This window comes from Cololabis saira, chromosome 19 (assembly GCF_033807715.1).
Source record: "Cololabis saira isolate AMF1-May2022 chromosome 19, fColSai1.1, whole genome shotgun sequence".
NCBI classification, from domain to species: domain Eukaryota; kingdom Metazoa; phylum Chordata; class Actinopteri; order Beloniformes; family Belonidae; genus Cololabis; species Cololabis saira.
The window spans coordinates 31,452,648-31,468,358 of NC_084605.1; the positions used below are offsets into that span (position 1 = coordinate 31,452,648).

The 15,711-nt window shown below is 45.0% G+C and overlaps 1 protein-coding gene across 8 annotated transcripts in view; it reads left to right on the forward strand.

Moving 5' to 3' along the window:
- Window positions 1-15,463, forward strand: part of pald1a (phosphatase domain containing paladin 1a) — a 90,023-nt gene extending 74,560 nt beyond the window's left edge. For all 8 annotated transcript variants that reach the window (XM_061707930.1, XM_061707935.1, XM_061707932.1 and 5 more), the window contains exon 20: window positions 13,800-15,463. In XM_061707930.1, the coding sequence (XP_061563914.1) occupies window positions 13,800-13,949 (150 nt within the window). In that variant the 3' untranslated portion in view covers window positions 13,950-15,463. The remainder of the gene's footprint in view (window positions 1-13,799) is intronic.
- The last annotated feature ends 248 nt before the right edge of the window (window positions 15,464-15,711 follow it).

Below are 15,711 nucleotides of genomic sequence, written 5' to 3' on the forward strand. Positions count from 1 at the left end.
CGGGAGTCCGCCGAGCTAGCCAGGCTCGGTAGGACTCCTTCTTCAGCTTGACGGCATCCCTTACTTCCGGTGTCCACCACCGGGTTCGGGGATTGCCGCCGCGACAGGCGCCGGAGACCTTACGGCCGCAGCTCTGGACGGCCGCGTCAACAATGGAAGTGGAGAACATGGTCCATTCGGACTCAATGTCTCCGGCCTCCCTCGGAATCCGGTCAAAGCTCTCCCGGAGGTGGGAGTTGAAGACCTCCCTGACAGGGGAATCTGCCAGACGTTCCCAGCAGACCCTCACGATACGCTTGGGTCTTCCAGGTCTGACCAGCTTCCTCCCCTGCCAGCGGATCCAACTCACCACCAGGTGGTGATCAGTTGACAGCTCAGCCCCTCTCTTCACCCGAGTGTCCAAGACATACGGCCGAAGGTCAGATGAAACGACAACAAAGTCGATCATTGACCTCCGGCCTAGGGTGTCCTGGTGCCACGTGCACTGATGGACACCCTTATGCTCGAACATGGTGTTCGTGATGGACAGACTGTGGCTAGCACAGAAGTCCAACAGCAAAACACCACTCGGGTTCAGATCGGGGAGGCCGTTCCTCCCAATCACACCTCTCCAGGTAACACTGTCGCTGCCCACGTGAGCGTTGAAGTCCCCCAACAGAACAATGGAGTCCCCAGTTGGGGCACTTTCCAGCACCCCTCCCAGGGCCTCCAGGAAGGCCGGGTACTCTGCACTGCCGTTCGGCCCGTAGGCCGAAACGACAGTGAGAGACCTATCCCCGACCCGAAGGCGCAGGGAAGCGACCCTCTCGCTAAGTGGGGAGAACTCCAACACATGGCGGCTGAGCTGGGGAGCTATTAGCAAGCCCACACCAGCTCGCCGCCTCTCACCATGGGCAACTCCAGAGTGGAAGAGAGTCCAACCTCTCTCAAGGAGTTGGGTTCCAGAGCCCAGGCTGTGCGTGGAGGTGAGCCCGACTATCTCTAGTCGGTACCTCTCAGCCTCCCGCACAAGCTCAGGCTCTTTCCCCCCCAGCGAGGTGACATTCCATGTCCCTAAAGCCAGAGTCGTCGTCCGGGGATTGGGTCGCCGGGGCCCCCGCCCACGGCTGCCACCCAAATCGCACGGCACCTTCCCCTTATGAACTCTCCCGCGGGTGGTGGGCCTACGGGAGGGCGGGCCCACGTCGCTCCTTCGGGCTGCGCCCGGCCGGGTCCCGTGGGCCAAGACCCGGCCACCAGACGCTCGCCTGCGAGCCCCGACCCCAGGCCTGGCTCCAGGGTGGGGCCCCGGTAACGCCAGTCCGGGCGACGTACACTTCCTTGATGGTTCTTGCTTCATAAGGGGCTTTGAACCGCTCTTTGTCTGACCCGTCACCTAGGACCTGTTTGCCATGGGAGACCCTACCAGGGGCATTAAGCCCCGGACAACATAGCTCCTAGGATCATTCGGGTGCTCAAACCCCTCCACCACGGTAAGGTGGCGGTTCAAGGAGGGGGCTGTAAGGCTTGACCATCTTTTAAAGAAAAAAAAAACTGACACACACACTCATGCTTTTGGTTTCATTGCCACCTTTGCCATTACATGAGACTGATTTAAGAACCTCCAACAAAAGCTGTTCATTTTCTACAATAACCATGATTCCTGAGAACATTTCCAGCCACATTAGCATTTCTGTTAAATTGGCTTCTTATCGTGAACAATGTTTTTCTCTGCAGTAAATCATCTGCTACTCAAGGGCATTGACAAGACCTGGCCTTACAGTAACCCTCAGTTGCCATTTCCCACCACTATTCCTGCATGAGAGTAATGTATGAGTGTAATATTGGATCAGTACAGACTGTCCTGACTGTCGATGCTACGGGGAAAACCTGGAAATCTCCTGGCTTTATATCATAGTAGTTTATGAGCTGAATAGAAAACATCCTTCAGACAACACTTCAATCCACTGAGGCCCTTCCTGTTGTGGAAAGATGAAATGTTCATGTCATTTTAAGTCTGCAGTACACACAGCTAAAAGCAGCTCTCGTCTTCTGTGAGCTGTCAGGTGTTGAACAAACACTAATCTAGTTTAGCTAATTTAAAATTAAGCTGGGCCATTCAGGTTCAGTCAATATATTCTGTTTACAGTCAACGATTTCAGATTTCATACCTTTGTAAACAGCCCTTTGAGGATTGACAGCTTACAACCCCGTGATGGTCGATCGGGTGGTGGTTCAGTGCAGGCGTGTAAAGCGTCTGTTTAAAGTCTTTGTCCTGAGAGACTTCTCTCCAAAACAGCGAAAAAGAAAATCTTAGAAGAAGATGGATAGAAACATATTTAGTCTTATTATTAATTATTGCGGTTGTCGCTACCGCTGGTGACAAAATATTCAGATGACAAAGGCAGCGGATGATCATTCAAATGCCTATTCAGAGGCAAAGCCCTTGTGTAATGCAGCAATGCATAATGATTAATAAGTACATCATATTAGTGAGGCCCAAAACAGCTGGAAACCAGATTTGCAGACGTGCAAATGCAAAAAAAAGCATTTCCATTAAACATTTGCGATCAAATTGCCTGAAAAACCACCTTGTGAAAGCTTTTAACAGGTTTTTGCGATAATTGAGAGTTTTTTGAATCAGAGTCGTTTCCATTCCATAATTGGGTTTTGCGCGGATGGAAACACGGCAAGTGTAGGTTTTATTTTCTTCTATTTGTTTTCATTACTTGCTTTAGATACTCTTTGAAAATATTAAATTATAATTGATAATAGCTGCTTGAATAATCACCTTACCGCAGAAAAAGGCCAGTGCTAAGTTAATTCTGGGAAAAAAAGGGATTTTCCCCTCCTGATCTGCATGTTAGAGAGTGTTCCCCACATTTATTTCCTTTTGCTCATATGCATGTACTTAAAAAGCAAGATATTTATTATCGAACAACTCAGACTTCATAATTGGAGGCTGTTGCTTTGGCAACCATTGCCTTTGGCATCGGAGTTGGGATCAGATGCTTCTTCAAAGTAATTTCTGATCCCATGAGAGAAAAACGCAGAACAGAAGATGGAGCTGCTGCTGTTTCATAAGTCACATCGTTATTGAAACTCAGCGACATTCTGTTTCGCCTTGTCCTTTGTCATCTGTTAGATGAATATTTAACATTTCTGGATCTCCGCAAACAACATCCGACAGCGTTACGATGCATTCGGTGGCCCACTTGCCGCACGAACCTGCAGCGGCCCACTATTCTGGCCCGCCCGAACCTCGGGGCACAATCGCTAGTCTATCAGCAGTGACCGTGGCAGGATCGGTAATGACAAACTGCAGCGCCAGAGGCAGGGGTCGAGGGTCACTTCCACCGCTGGTCGTGCTATTAAATCCACAGTTACACAACCTGTCAGTGGTACAGTCTGTCCTGCATCTAACATTGGCCGTGTGCATGTGTGTGGACTTGTGTGATTTCTATAGCCACTCAAAGCAGGAGCACAGTGCTCTGAGTCACGCTGGCCAGCAGCCTTTGCCAGCTGACATGAAGCCGCTGAAATTGTTGGCTGCTTTGCTTCTATGGAGTTGGAATGTATGAAAGCAGATGCATGTCTTTTGTGCTTTTTGGGGTATTTTTCCAAGAGGTTTCAGTGGGCGAAGTTAGAGGGGATACATAAAGTAATGATGCTGTCTAAATAACGGTAACCAATATAGATTTAAGAGAGCCTGTAAAAAAACAGACACGAATCTTAGAGACTTTTGAACAACTTGACAGAATGGTCACCGTCCATTAAAATCTTGTTCTCTCAGCCTCTGCAGAATCATGACTAAGTAATGTTTTCATGTTGAAATATCGGTTTCAGAATGGAATATTTGATTAATTTAAGGGAGTGTTGTGTGGCTCTCACGGTCTCCCGTCCCTCAGCGCTTGATGGTGGGTGTTTCTGGCGTGGCTTCATTATAAACAACCAATCAGATTCTTCCCGCTTGCTACAAAGTAAACCGCATGCTTTTAAACAGTCCTGCCCTGTGGACAACTTCTCTTGGATGGTTTCAGCTGTGTAGCTGCATTTTAATTGGATGGAAGCCATGTTGAAGCGTGAAAAGTTTAATTTTCCGCTTCAAACTCAATGGACAGCAACACTGAGGATGCGTCCAACGTAAACATCTGATACAAGTACCAAACATCGAATTTCCAGGTTGAGGCTCATGAACTAAGCTTTGTTGCAGTTCCTCAACTGACCACTGGGGGCTGGCTCCAAAAGCGAGTCAATCTCTATTAACTCCCAAGTTAAAATGTCCAAATTTAGAGCAGAAATAAATATATTTACAGCCTGGTTCAGAAAAATCTTTCGGTCTCAATCGTTTGATTTCACAACCATGACGACTTTGAGGGTTTTTTTGTACCACGCCAAGAGAGTTTATATAACGCGTTGAGTTTATTTCTAATATGATTGATTGACAGTCGGTTCAGCCAATGGCTAGCCGTTATTACTTCCTCATCTGTAATCCTCATGCTACCACCAACCAGCCGTTTGTATTAACCCAGCGACTGCTGTCAAACGGTATATTCGGCTGTAAACATCTGACGGCAGCTCTGCAGAGATTTCGATGGGGCTAAAGCCTGGTTTATGTTTCTGTGTTTAATCAACGCAGAGCCGGCGTGGGAGTCTCTCGGTAGCTTATGCCGTAGCCTGACGTGCACCTCCCAAAAAATGTAACTACGCGTCAAGGTGACGCAGACCCAACGCAGGCCGAGAGGGCTGTGATTGGTTTGCTCGGTAGCAATGCATTTCCGGTTCCAGACTGCGCCATCCCCGCCATTTTTACACATCTTGTTGTTGTACACGGACAGAACATTATCAATGGCCTTCCATACTATTTATTTATTTAGTAGTTTAGGGACATGTGCTTGCATTGATCATTTACAAGAAACGAGAAGATGGGCACACCAGATTTATTAGAAAGCTAATTTCCATCTCATTGTCGCCATTGTTCACTGTGACCGGAAAAGCCGGAAGCTAAACAGCTAAACAAGCTAAACAAAGAATCAACTAGAGACGACGATAAACCATTCAGGAAAAGAACGCACGCCCCTAGTGCTCTGGGGGGGTACTGCACCGCGGCGAAATGGAGTGACGGAGAAGTCCGAAGGGTTCACAACGGCGTCACGGCGACGGCGTAGGCTGTGCGTTGGTTTAACGCAGAACCATAAATCAGGCTTAACTGTGCAGTCACACCAAAAGCGTAAAAAATCGCCTGTGCCTGCATCGCAACGCCTGCATTGCAACTTCTGCATCGCAACTTCTGCATCGCAACGCCTGCATCGCAACGCCTGTCGACGCTTGCAGTGGGCGGGGCTTTCAAGCTGCGCTGCAGAACTGGAGGGAAAAAAGTGTATCTATATCTATATCTATATATATAGCGTGCACATCTTAGGTTTCCTCCTTCACCATGGATGGCACTTTGGGAAGCCTTCTTTATATTTCAGCGTTATTTCTGCGTAAATTAGAGTGAGTTTGATGCTCTCCTTAACAACCTTGGTCCGCGGGTCAACAGCAACCATCGGGGAGACGTTGCTGTCTACGGTGAACACTGACACACCGGGTAGTAGCGGATTTGGTCATATTGTTTAAACTGTGTTTTGTGAATAATGAGCAAGTTTTTTTATGATTTTGCGTTGGATCGATGTAGCAAATAAAATAGTTCAGACCATAGAGCTCCTCAACCATCAGTCACGTGTTTCACAGAGCAGAGTTCAGGTAAAAACACCAGTCACCAGTCTCTCAACTTCAAATTGACGCTCTGGACGCCTATTGCAGCGAGCTTTCATAGAGAATGAATGGCAGCCGGGCGCTTTCAGTGTGAATGCACGGTAAAGGAGCTGGGAGGCAAAGCTATTAAACTGTTCCATTTGCTTCTCGAGCCGCATGGCTGTGTCCTGCATTAAGAAAAACTGGCTTTTTTTATGTTTTCAAGAAGATTGTGCAAAGCATTTTGAAGAACTTGGCACATCGTTTTGTTTGTCGATTCTCTTCAGTTTGCAATGCAGACATCCAGGTTTTGGGACGGGATTACAACACTGCACAGCATGTTTTTGATCTTGCTGTTCTTCTGACTGTAAGGTTTAGATCATGGTCACGCTCCAGAATAAGTTTGGGACTGATTATATGACTCCCTTATTATGATTAGACTCTTTACTGTGTCAGTGCTCTATACCAGTTCAAGAATTATTTCAGGTAATTGCCACTGACTGGCACATTGTATGCACATTGGAAAAATATTGTCCTTAGCGTCATTAGGCAATGTAATGAGATCAGAGCAAAAACATCAGAAGAGTTATTGGAATTGAAATCCATGTTTGCTAATCCAAAACGCCGGCCCTCACACAATGGCAGGACTTGTGTACAGTGCATACCACAGATGCCTGTAGGAGAGGTACCCTATCAGTCACTCCAGCTGTTTTGATGTGTGGCACAGAGGCCTCCCTGTCCCACCGTACCGACACATGGTATGTGCAGCCTTTGAGATAGCCGATTGTGGGAGAGACCAGCGCCTCCCCGCTGCCCTGCACCTCACCATCCACCACCGCAGCTCCCGCCACCTAATGACTATTGGCGTTTTTGATTTCTTTGAAGCAGCACGAAAGAGACCTTTTAAACAGCTCACCTTCCTGTCACCCAATAGATTACCATTAGCCAGCACCTTTTTAAACCATTTTTCATACTCGGAGCATCAATTCGATCATGGTGCTGCCTGTGATGCACCCCAGCAGATCAGTTTGTCTTTTTTTGTTTCCTTATTTCAATTGTTTTTGACCGAACATGCAGTTATTTATACTTTTCTCATGGCCTCGTCTCCGCGTTGCCCTTGAAAGTCAGCTCTAACCGCTGTCAGTCCAACATGGCGTCCACTAGGAATGGGTGATATTTTACCGTTCACGATAAACCGTCAAGAAATTCCCCACGGTAAGAATTTATCATCTCACGGTAAAAATGATAAATTCCCGTTGATGATGTTTTTGTGTGAAACTGATTTATGGTTCTGTGTTAAATCCACGCACAACGTGAAGGAAGGAAGGAAGGAAGGAAGGAAGGAAGGAAGGAAGGAAGGAAGGAAGGAAGGAAGGAAGGAAGGAAGGAAGGAAGGAAGGAAGGAAGGAAGGAAGGAAGGAAGGAAGGAAGGAAGGAAGGAAGGAAGGAAGGAAGGAAGGAAGGAAGGAAGGAAGGAAGGAAGGAAGGAAGGAAGGAAGGAAGGAAGGAAGGAAGGAAGGAAGGAAGGAAGGAAGGAAGGAAGGAAGGAAGGAAGGAAGGAAGGAAGGAAGGAAGGAAGGAAGGAAGGAAGGAAGGGAGGGAGGGAGGGAGGGAGGGAGGGAGGGAGGGAGGGAGGGAGGGAGGGAGGGAGGGAGGGAGGGAGGGAGGAAGGAAGGAAGGAAGGAAGGAAGGAAGGAAGGAAGGAAGGAAGGAAGGAAGGAAGGAAGGAAGGAAGGAAGACGGGCGGGCGAGAGCGGAAGGAAGGAAGGAAGGAAGGAAGGCGGGCGGGCGAGAGCGGAAGGAAGGAAGGAAGGAAGGAAGGCGGGCGGGCGAGAGCGGAAGGAAGGAAGGAAGGCGGGCGAGAGCGGAAGGAAGGAAGGAAGGAAGGCGGGCGAGAGCGGAAGGAAGGAAGGAAGGCGGGCAAGAGCGGAAGGAAGGAAGGAAGGAAGGAAGGAAGGAAGGAAGGAAGGAAGGAAGGAAGGAAGGAAGGCGGGCGGGCGAGAACGGAAGGAAGGAAGGAAGGCGGGCGAGAGCGGAAGGAAGGAAGGAAGGAAGGAAGGCGGGCGAGAGCGGAAGGAAGGAAGGCGGGCGAGGAGCGGAAGGAAGGAAGGAAGGAAGGAAGGAAGGCGGGCAAGAGCAGAAGGAAGGAAGGAAGGAAGGCGGGCAAGAGCAGAAGGAAGGAAGGAAGGAAGGCGGGCAAGAGCGGAAGGAAGGAAGGAAGGAAGGAAGGCGGGCGGGCGAGAGAGGAAGGAAGGAAGGAAGGAAGGAAGGAAGGAAGGAAGGCGGGCGGGCGGGCGAGAGAGGAAGGAAGGAAGGAAGGAAGGAAGGAAGGAAGGAAGGAAGGAAGGAAGGAAGGAAGGAAGGAAGGAAGGAAGGAAGGAAGGAAGGAAGGAAGGAAGGAAGGAAGGAAGGAAGGAAGGAAGGCGGGCAGGCGAGAGCGGAAGGAAGGAAGGAAGGAAGGAGGAAGGCGGAGCGGGCGAGAGCGGAAGGAAGGAAGGCGGGCGAGAGCGGAAGGAAGGAAGGAAGGAAGGAAGGAAGGCGGGCGAGAGCGGAAGGAAGGAAGGAAGGAAGGCGGGCGAGAGCGGAAGGAAGGAAGGAAGGAAGGAAGGCGGGCAAGAGCAGAAGGAAGGAAGGGAAGGAAGGCGGGCAAGAGCAGAAGGAAGGAAGGAAGGAAGGAAGGCGGGCAAGAGCAGAAGGAAGGAAGGAAGGAAGGAAGGAAGGAAGGAAGGAAGGAAGGAAGGAAGGAAGGAAGAAGAAGGAAGGAAGGAAGGAAGGAAGGAAGGAAGGAAGGAAGGAAGGAAGGAAGGAAGGAAGGAAGGAAGAAGGCGGGCGAGAGCGGAAGGAAGGAAGGAAGGAAGGCGGGCGAGAGCGGAAGGAAGGAAGGAAGGAAGGAAGGCGGGCAAGAGCAGAAGGAAGGAAGGAAGGAAGGCGGGCAAGAGCAGAAGGAAGGAAGGAAGGAAGGCGGGCAAGAGCAGAAGGAAGGAAGGAAGGAAGGAAGGAAGGAAGGAAGGCGGGCGGGCGAGAGAGGAAGGAAGGAAGGAAGGAAGGAAGGAAGGAAGGAAGGAAGGAAGGCGGGCGGGCGAGAGAGGAAGGAAGGAAGGAAGGAAGGAAGGAAGGAAGGAAGGAAGGAAGGAAGGAAGGAAGGAAGAAGGAAGGAAGGAAGGAAGGAAGTCGGGCGAGAGAGCAGAAGGAAGGAAGGAAGGAAGGAAGGAAGGAAGGAAGGAAGGAAGGAAGGAAGGAAGGAAGGAAGGAAGGAAGGAAGGAAGGAAGGAAGGAAGGAAGGAAGGAAGGAAGGAAGGAAGGAAGGAAGGCGGGCGAGAGCAGAAGGAAGGAAGTAAGGAAATGAGCCAGAAAGAAGAATAAATTCCCGTTGATGAGGTTTTTGTGTAACAAACATGGCGGATCTAATAGATTTATAGTTAAAAAGATGGAGTTGAATTGGTATTTATTTTATCGTCATTTTTATCGTTATCGGGATAAATGCCAGAAATGATCGTGATACATTTTTTAGTCCATACCGCCCATCCCTAGCGTCCACTATGAAGAAACCAACTTTACAGCGCCAATTATTGGACATTTGATACACAGAAGATGCTGTGGTTTGTTTTCAACAATGCTGAGCAACAGCTAAGTCAGTATGTCAGTGTCCTCATCCCTGCTTCCAGAGAACCTGCACGTATGCAATCACTCCATTTCTGAGCCCCCCACAAAGATCCTGTTTCCAGCCTCTCCAGCACGGACTGATGGCCTGGCTGTAGAGTGGAGTGGATGAGTCACTTGTCCTTGTTAATGGTGCAAATCCAGAGTCCCTGCAAGGAGTCACATCCACTGATTTACGCTTCCACCGGACCGAGTCATTTGTTCCCATAAACAAGCTTGTAGAGCAGATGAAGACATGCATGCAGTGAGATAAAAGATTTTCAAGGATTTGTAATGAAAGCCTGCTTGAAACCTGGAAATCTGAAGCGTCTGGGTCGTTTAATCACGCAATTAACGAGGAGTAAAGCTTTCAAGCCCCTCTATGAAGCAAAAGTTTAATGTTACGTGATAGCGGTTGTAAGATTGGACTGTGCTTCGTCAGCAGCTGGATAATCCAGACCACACTCTGCAATCCCCCGTCCTTGTTTCTGAACAAAGCTGGCCAAAAAAAGCTATAATCATTGTAACTGTTATTCCAGTTCATTGTTTCTGTTTCTGTCCTTGATGTTTAACCTGACAGCTGATTGGTAAAAGTATCTGGAACAACACTGACAGGATTACCCTAGAACCTTAAGAATACAAACCAGAATAATGTTTCCCCTCCTTTTGATTTAGCACTAAAGTGTTCCCTTATTTACCCAAAGTCTCTAAGCCTTTCCTCACCACTTTATAGTTTGCGGGCTACTTTACTGCCAGGAAAGAAGATGTTAAATTGGCAGCGATTGAGTCATTTATTGAGCTTCCTAAAGCCTCATTCAGTTTGTATTGATGCCAAGTTGTACTGTAGTTATGTAGTATGCAAATGATTGCAGGCCCGCAGGATTCAACTTGAGTGGTGTGTGTGTGTTCCTTTTTTTTTTCACTTTCTTTTTTTAATTATTACTTTCATTTTACACATTGTAGTGATTGAAGGTTGAAGCTTATATGCAAAGTAAACTGTGCACTGATATTTGTGGTTGCCTGAGGTGGTGCCTAAGTATAGTTAGACATCTACAGCAGACTGTGACTCAGCATGACGAACACCAGGTTCTCTGGAGGGAAATTGGTTCGTCCAAATCCACTCATTTAAGAGATAAAGAGTCAGATAAACAGAAGACAGCTGCCATACTGTTGCTTCATACTGTTGCAGGTTAAAGGAGCATGAGGCAAGAATAAGAAATGAGACTCATTAGCGCCACGACGGCCGTCGGGGGTACTGCAGCCAACGGCTTAGCCGGCACGGGAGCGCTGTTCAAATCAAGCTCTAAATATGACTTACAATGTTATCTTACCTGGTCAGTAGGAAATGAGCCATGTCAGCATCTGTTTTCAGTCCCAATTCAAGTTGAAGCTGCCTCCATGACTTAAACGCGTATCCAATGTTTACTCGTGCGCCGCGAGAACGCGCATGCAGCGTCATTTGACGTCACATCCGCAGGACAGCGCGGGAAATTCCGGTCCGGAATTGCAGCACATTTTGCAGCACACAGCCTGTTCAAGGCAACGGAGAGTAGGGCTGTTCGATTTTGCCCAAAAATAAAATCTCGATTTTTTTCTCTCAAAATCCGATTTTCGATTACGATTACGATTATTTTGTGAATTGACAAAAGGCAAAGAAATGATTTCAAATATGCTGTTTTTTTATTGAACATTTGCCCCATTGGGCTTTAAGTGCAAACTTTGCTCTTATTAAACCAAAAATGAATGAATAAAGTGCAAAACTCTGTAAAATAAGTTGAAAAAAAGTTTAAAAAAATATAATAAAATATAAAGTTTTATCTCTGAAAAAAAAATCAGCAAATCAGCACTTGCAAACATACAGTAAGTTATATTTCCAATTAAATAAAACAAGACATTTTCTAATTAAACTAAACTGGGTCTCTGCATGCTAAATAATAATGCAACCCATGAAGGAGGTAGAGGTGTGTAATGTCAGTCATTACATTTGCTATTCACATTTGCAAGTTTTTTGCAAGGAACACGAGCCGGTCTACCGCATCTGGCTTGAGGGATGCCCGGTGGCATGTTACAACGCCCCCTCCTACACTAAAGAGCCTCTCCCATGGGGCACTTGTCGCAGGTATTGAGAGGTATTTCCATCAATCATTAATATGGTATCAATCATTAATATGTGTGCAGACAAGGTAAAAAAAAAAAAGAAGTGAAAAATCGATTTTACGATTTTCACGTTTTAACATCGTTCTAATTACATAATCGCGATTACGATTTAAAATCGATTAATCGAACAGCCCTAATGGAGAGATACACTAGAGGGCTCATTCGTTTTGGTTTGGAACGCTTCATCTGACATTATTACTAGAAAACTTAAAACGTATACAAATTTTTTTCATAAATCCTGCCTCAATCCTGCCTCATGCTCCTTTAAGTTACACAAGTTACAATTTGAAGTTGTTTACATTTCCAGTACACTTTCTTTTAGTAGTTAACTTCAAATGTTTAATTTGCCCATTTGCTGACACACATTTGTGTATTTGGGAAACCTACGAAGGTGGGATGATGGACATAGCATCCAGCTCTGAAAAGTCAAGCCAATGTGGAAGTGTCATTAATCTTCTTTATGCCTTTTGGCCAGTAGAGGGCTTTTGTTTCCAAAAAAAAAAAAAAAAAATGCTAGAGGACAGAAAAAGAAAAGAAGTCTATGAGAAAATGAGTACTTCTCACAACAATACTAATAATAATAATAATAACCTTGAAACAGGTATTATTGGGGGTTCAGAGCAACAGCAAGCTCGGCTGGTGAGAGATGTGTAGCTCTTGGTGCTTAAATAGACCTATGCATGAGATGGAGTAACTGACCCATCGCTGATGCAGATGAGCTGTTGAGTATCAGCTGCACAGCGACCGTAGCTCCAACATCTGTACGTTTCAGCTCTGCAGGAAAGCATCGGGAAACCCTGAACGCTCATCTGTTTTGTGGAGATTATGTCAAAAACAAACAAAATGGTCCTAAAAAGAAATGTAGATGACAGTTGAATTAAACGTATCTGGTCATATTAAGAAAGAACAACCTCCGATCACTCACTTTACGGCTTCACATTTCAGCTGAATCCTCATGGAAACTGAGTTTTGCCAGTGGTGTGTTCGACTAACTTAAATCAAAATAAACAAGTTACGCAGTATGACCATGTTTGTTTTAATTTACTTCAAATAAAGTAAGACAATTAAGTTATTGATAAATTTGGTGTCTTTTATACTTTTTTCCTTTTGAATATCTACTTTGCTTTTTAAATAAAAGGGCACTTGATTATATCCTAAAATGCTGTGTTTATCACAGAAATCCCTCTCTCTAATGAATGTAGTTAAAAGGTAAAAGAACCAAGTCAATAATGTGTTGCGTTGGACTCATCTTGAAGAAACATACAGATGTTAAAGTAACCCCAGGGTGTTATTAGACGGTGAGAAGTGTAAACTTGTTCAGGACGTAAACCATGTGTGTGAGAGCATAATATGTAAAAATAGGGAGAAGATCATGGCTTCACTTGCCTGTTTCCCCGATAATATTTAAGTACACATCCAGTTCTGTGGAGGCAAAGAGGCCTTTAACTCTTTTTCTTTTTCCTTCTATTGACAAGTAGTCGACGCATACAACTTATGACAAGTTGGCAGCAGCTAGACAGATACGCCTGTGCAAGCAGTCCTTTTGATAAACGGACCCCGTCCAAAGTTAAAATGACCTTTCTTGTACAGAGTCTATTCACACTGTGACTTCAGTGGAACAGCACATCTTGTCAGAAAGCTCAGCGTAGCGATTCCTTTTGACTTGGCTCTATTGGCCACTGTGATAACATTAATTGCTGTTCCTTTCTGACTAAAAACTGCTTTAATTCACGTCATGTCGGCTTTAACGAATGTTCCCCTTTAATAAAAGACTTACCGGTAGGTTTTTTTTTCACTCTGGAATGTTGCATTAAGTGGCGCTTATGTTCAATTAGGAGTCCCAGAACTACCAAAAAAAAGGAGGGAGAAAAGAAAAAAAGTTGGCCTGGAGCGCTGTAAACTAGTGACTTCAAGAGTAGGAGCATGATGCATGAACTATAGGATTTGAAAGAAATTCTTATTCTTATTATGCATCGCAGTGGAATTTAGAGGTGTTTTTTGTTTTCCCTTTTCTTTCTTTTTAAAGAAAATCCCTTAAAAAAATACAGCGCAACCGTCAGCACTAATAACATTTTTAGTTTGAGTAGGATCTGAATTCTTTTTGTACAACTTCATGTCATTTCCAGACTTGTAAGTCGTGCCTGTTGTTCCCCTGTAACAGCTGCAGATGCAAGAGGCCAGCAGATGACATGTTGTAGTCAGAAAAAGTGTCAGAAAAAGGCCTGCATAGCTGCGTTGCCTTTTCATTAACATTTTGTGTTGTGTTTTTTTTTTTTTTTTTTTGGTAGGTGGCTGCCAGAGCTGGAGTTTATGACATCCTCAACCAGCTGGGCTTCTCTGAGTTTGAGGACCTGAGGGACACGCCACTGGCCAGGCTGCGCTGCCGCTGGCAACAGCAGAACATTCAGTCACTTCCTTTCCGAGGAGAGTTCATCTGAGACGGGATCACTGTGAAAGCACCAAAGCAGTACTGTGCTGTTCAGAATAAGAGACTTTTTCAGTAACTTTGTTTGCCTTCTATATTTACCCCTGTATTATCCATATCTTCACATCATGTTTGGTTTGTATTTTAACTCACTTGAGATGTTAACAGATTGTTCGGCTGGCAAATTGTTGCTCCTATATTAGACGTTTATACTTCTTTTTTGTGCCTTTTTAGAAAAAAAAAATCAGTGATAGAGTTTCATTGTACTAATATGTCTTTTTTTTTTTTTTTAATAAGTTATAAAACGTCCTAACTTGTGCAGCCATTTGAAGCTGATGTTGGAACCAGAAGAGAGGGAAATGTAATGAGGGCGGGCAGTGTTGCAGTTGTGTGGTCCGATATTTTTCTCAAAAGCAGATCTTTTCCCCCAAGCGCTGCTCTTGTCAGCAGCAGAGCGTTTGTTCGCTGCAAGGTTTTTGAGAGGGGTCCCTGTGTACATACGAAAGCTGTTGTTATTTAAGTGTCGGTGCATCCTTGAGGTTTTTTAAACCTCGTCAGGGTGGATGTTTTTGAGAGGAGTGCCGGATGACACGCTGATATTTCGTGTTGCATAACGGTGCCGCTTGTGTCCCTCTGTTCATCCTGTTACTTTTTCTTTTCCATTTGCATTAAATAACGTGTGGGGATGCAGGTACTAACGTGTCAGGAATTTTAATGTTAGATTTGCTTTGAAGCTGTTTGTCTTTGTGTTTTTAGAACATTGGAGTCGTGGCGCTTCCCTTGACATGGTCACAGCGGTTTATTTTCAGTTTTGTATTTCTTTTGGATTCCACTTCGGAAGCTTTGCATAAGTAAAAGAAAATAAAAAATTTTAAAGAAAAATTGTTTTTAAATCATTTGGCCACCTGTACTTGTTAAGCTCATTTCTCTGCAAGGCCCACCTCCTTTAAAATAAATAGATAAAGATAATAATAATCCCAGAAGAAGCGTCCCATGCTTGTGAGGTGGACTTCTTGATCTTCATAGGTGTCCTGTAAACGAGGCATTCTCTCTTGAAATGGGTCCGGTACTTTCCCCTTTAACAGCCATTTTCCCGACCGGTACATAACGTACCAAGCCAATCGCAATGGGGGCAGGCATTTTGCAATGACACATACATAAGTGTCCACTATCCAAATGAGCCCAGACGGCTGCTGTCACATGCGTCATTACTCTGACTGATGGTATGTTGATACGATGGCGTTTAGAGGCAGGTTCTTCCCCGTCGGTTGGTGCTGTCCCCTGGAAAGTGAAGTAAAATCCACAGGAACCAGCCTCAGGCGACGTGTGGCTGCATTCAAAGCGGTCGGACTCATGAGCTTCTAGCTCATAAGAATTACTTTTATGTACATTGAATTGATCAAATTATTTGGTCATGTTTACTTTGAACACTTGACATCTTAACATTTTTATATTTCCAGAATTGAATAATAAAGTGCCTCAAATATATAACACAAATAACAACAAAGGTATGTGTGTCTCTCTCTGTGTGTACATACTGTATATATTTATATATATATATATATATATATATATATATATATATATATATGTATATGTATGTATGTACATTATATGTGTATGTGTGTATGTATGTATATATATATATATATATATATATATATATATATATACAGTATATATATATATATATATATATATATATATATATATATATAAAAACATGTATGGAATCATGTATACGTATATATATCTATATAAACATAATGTATACA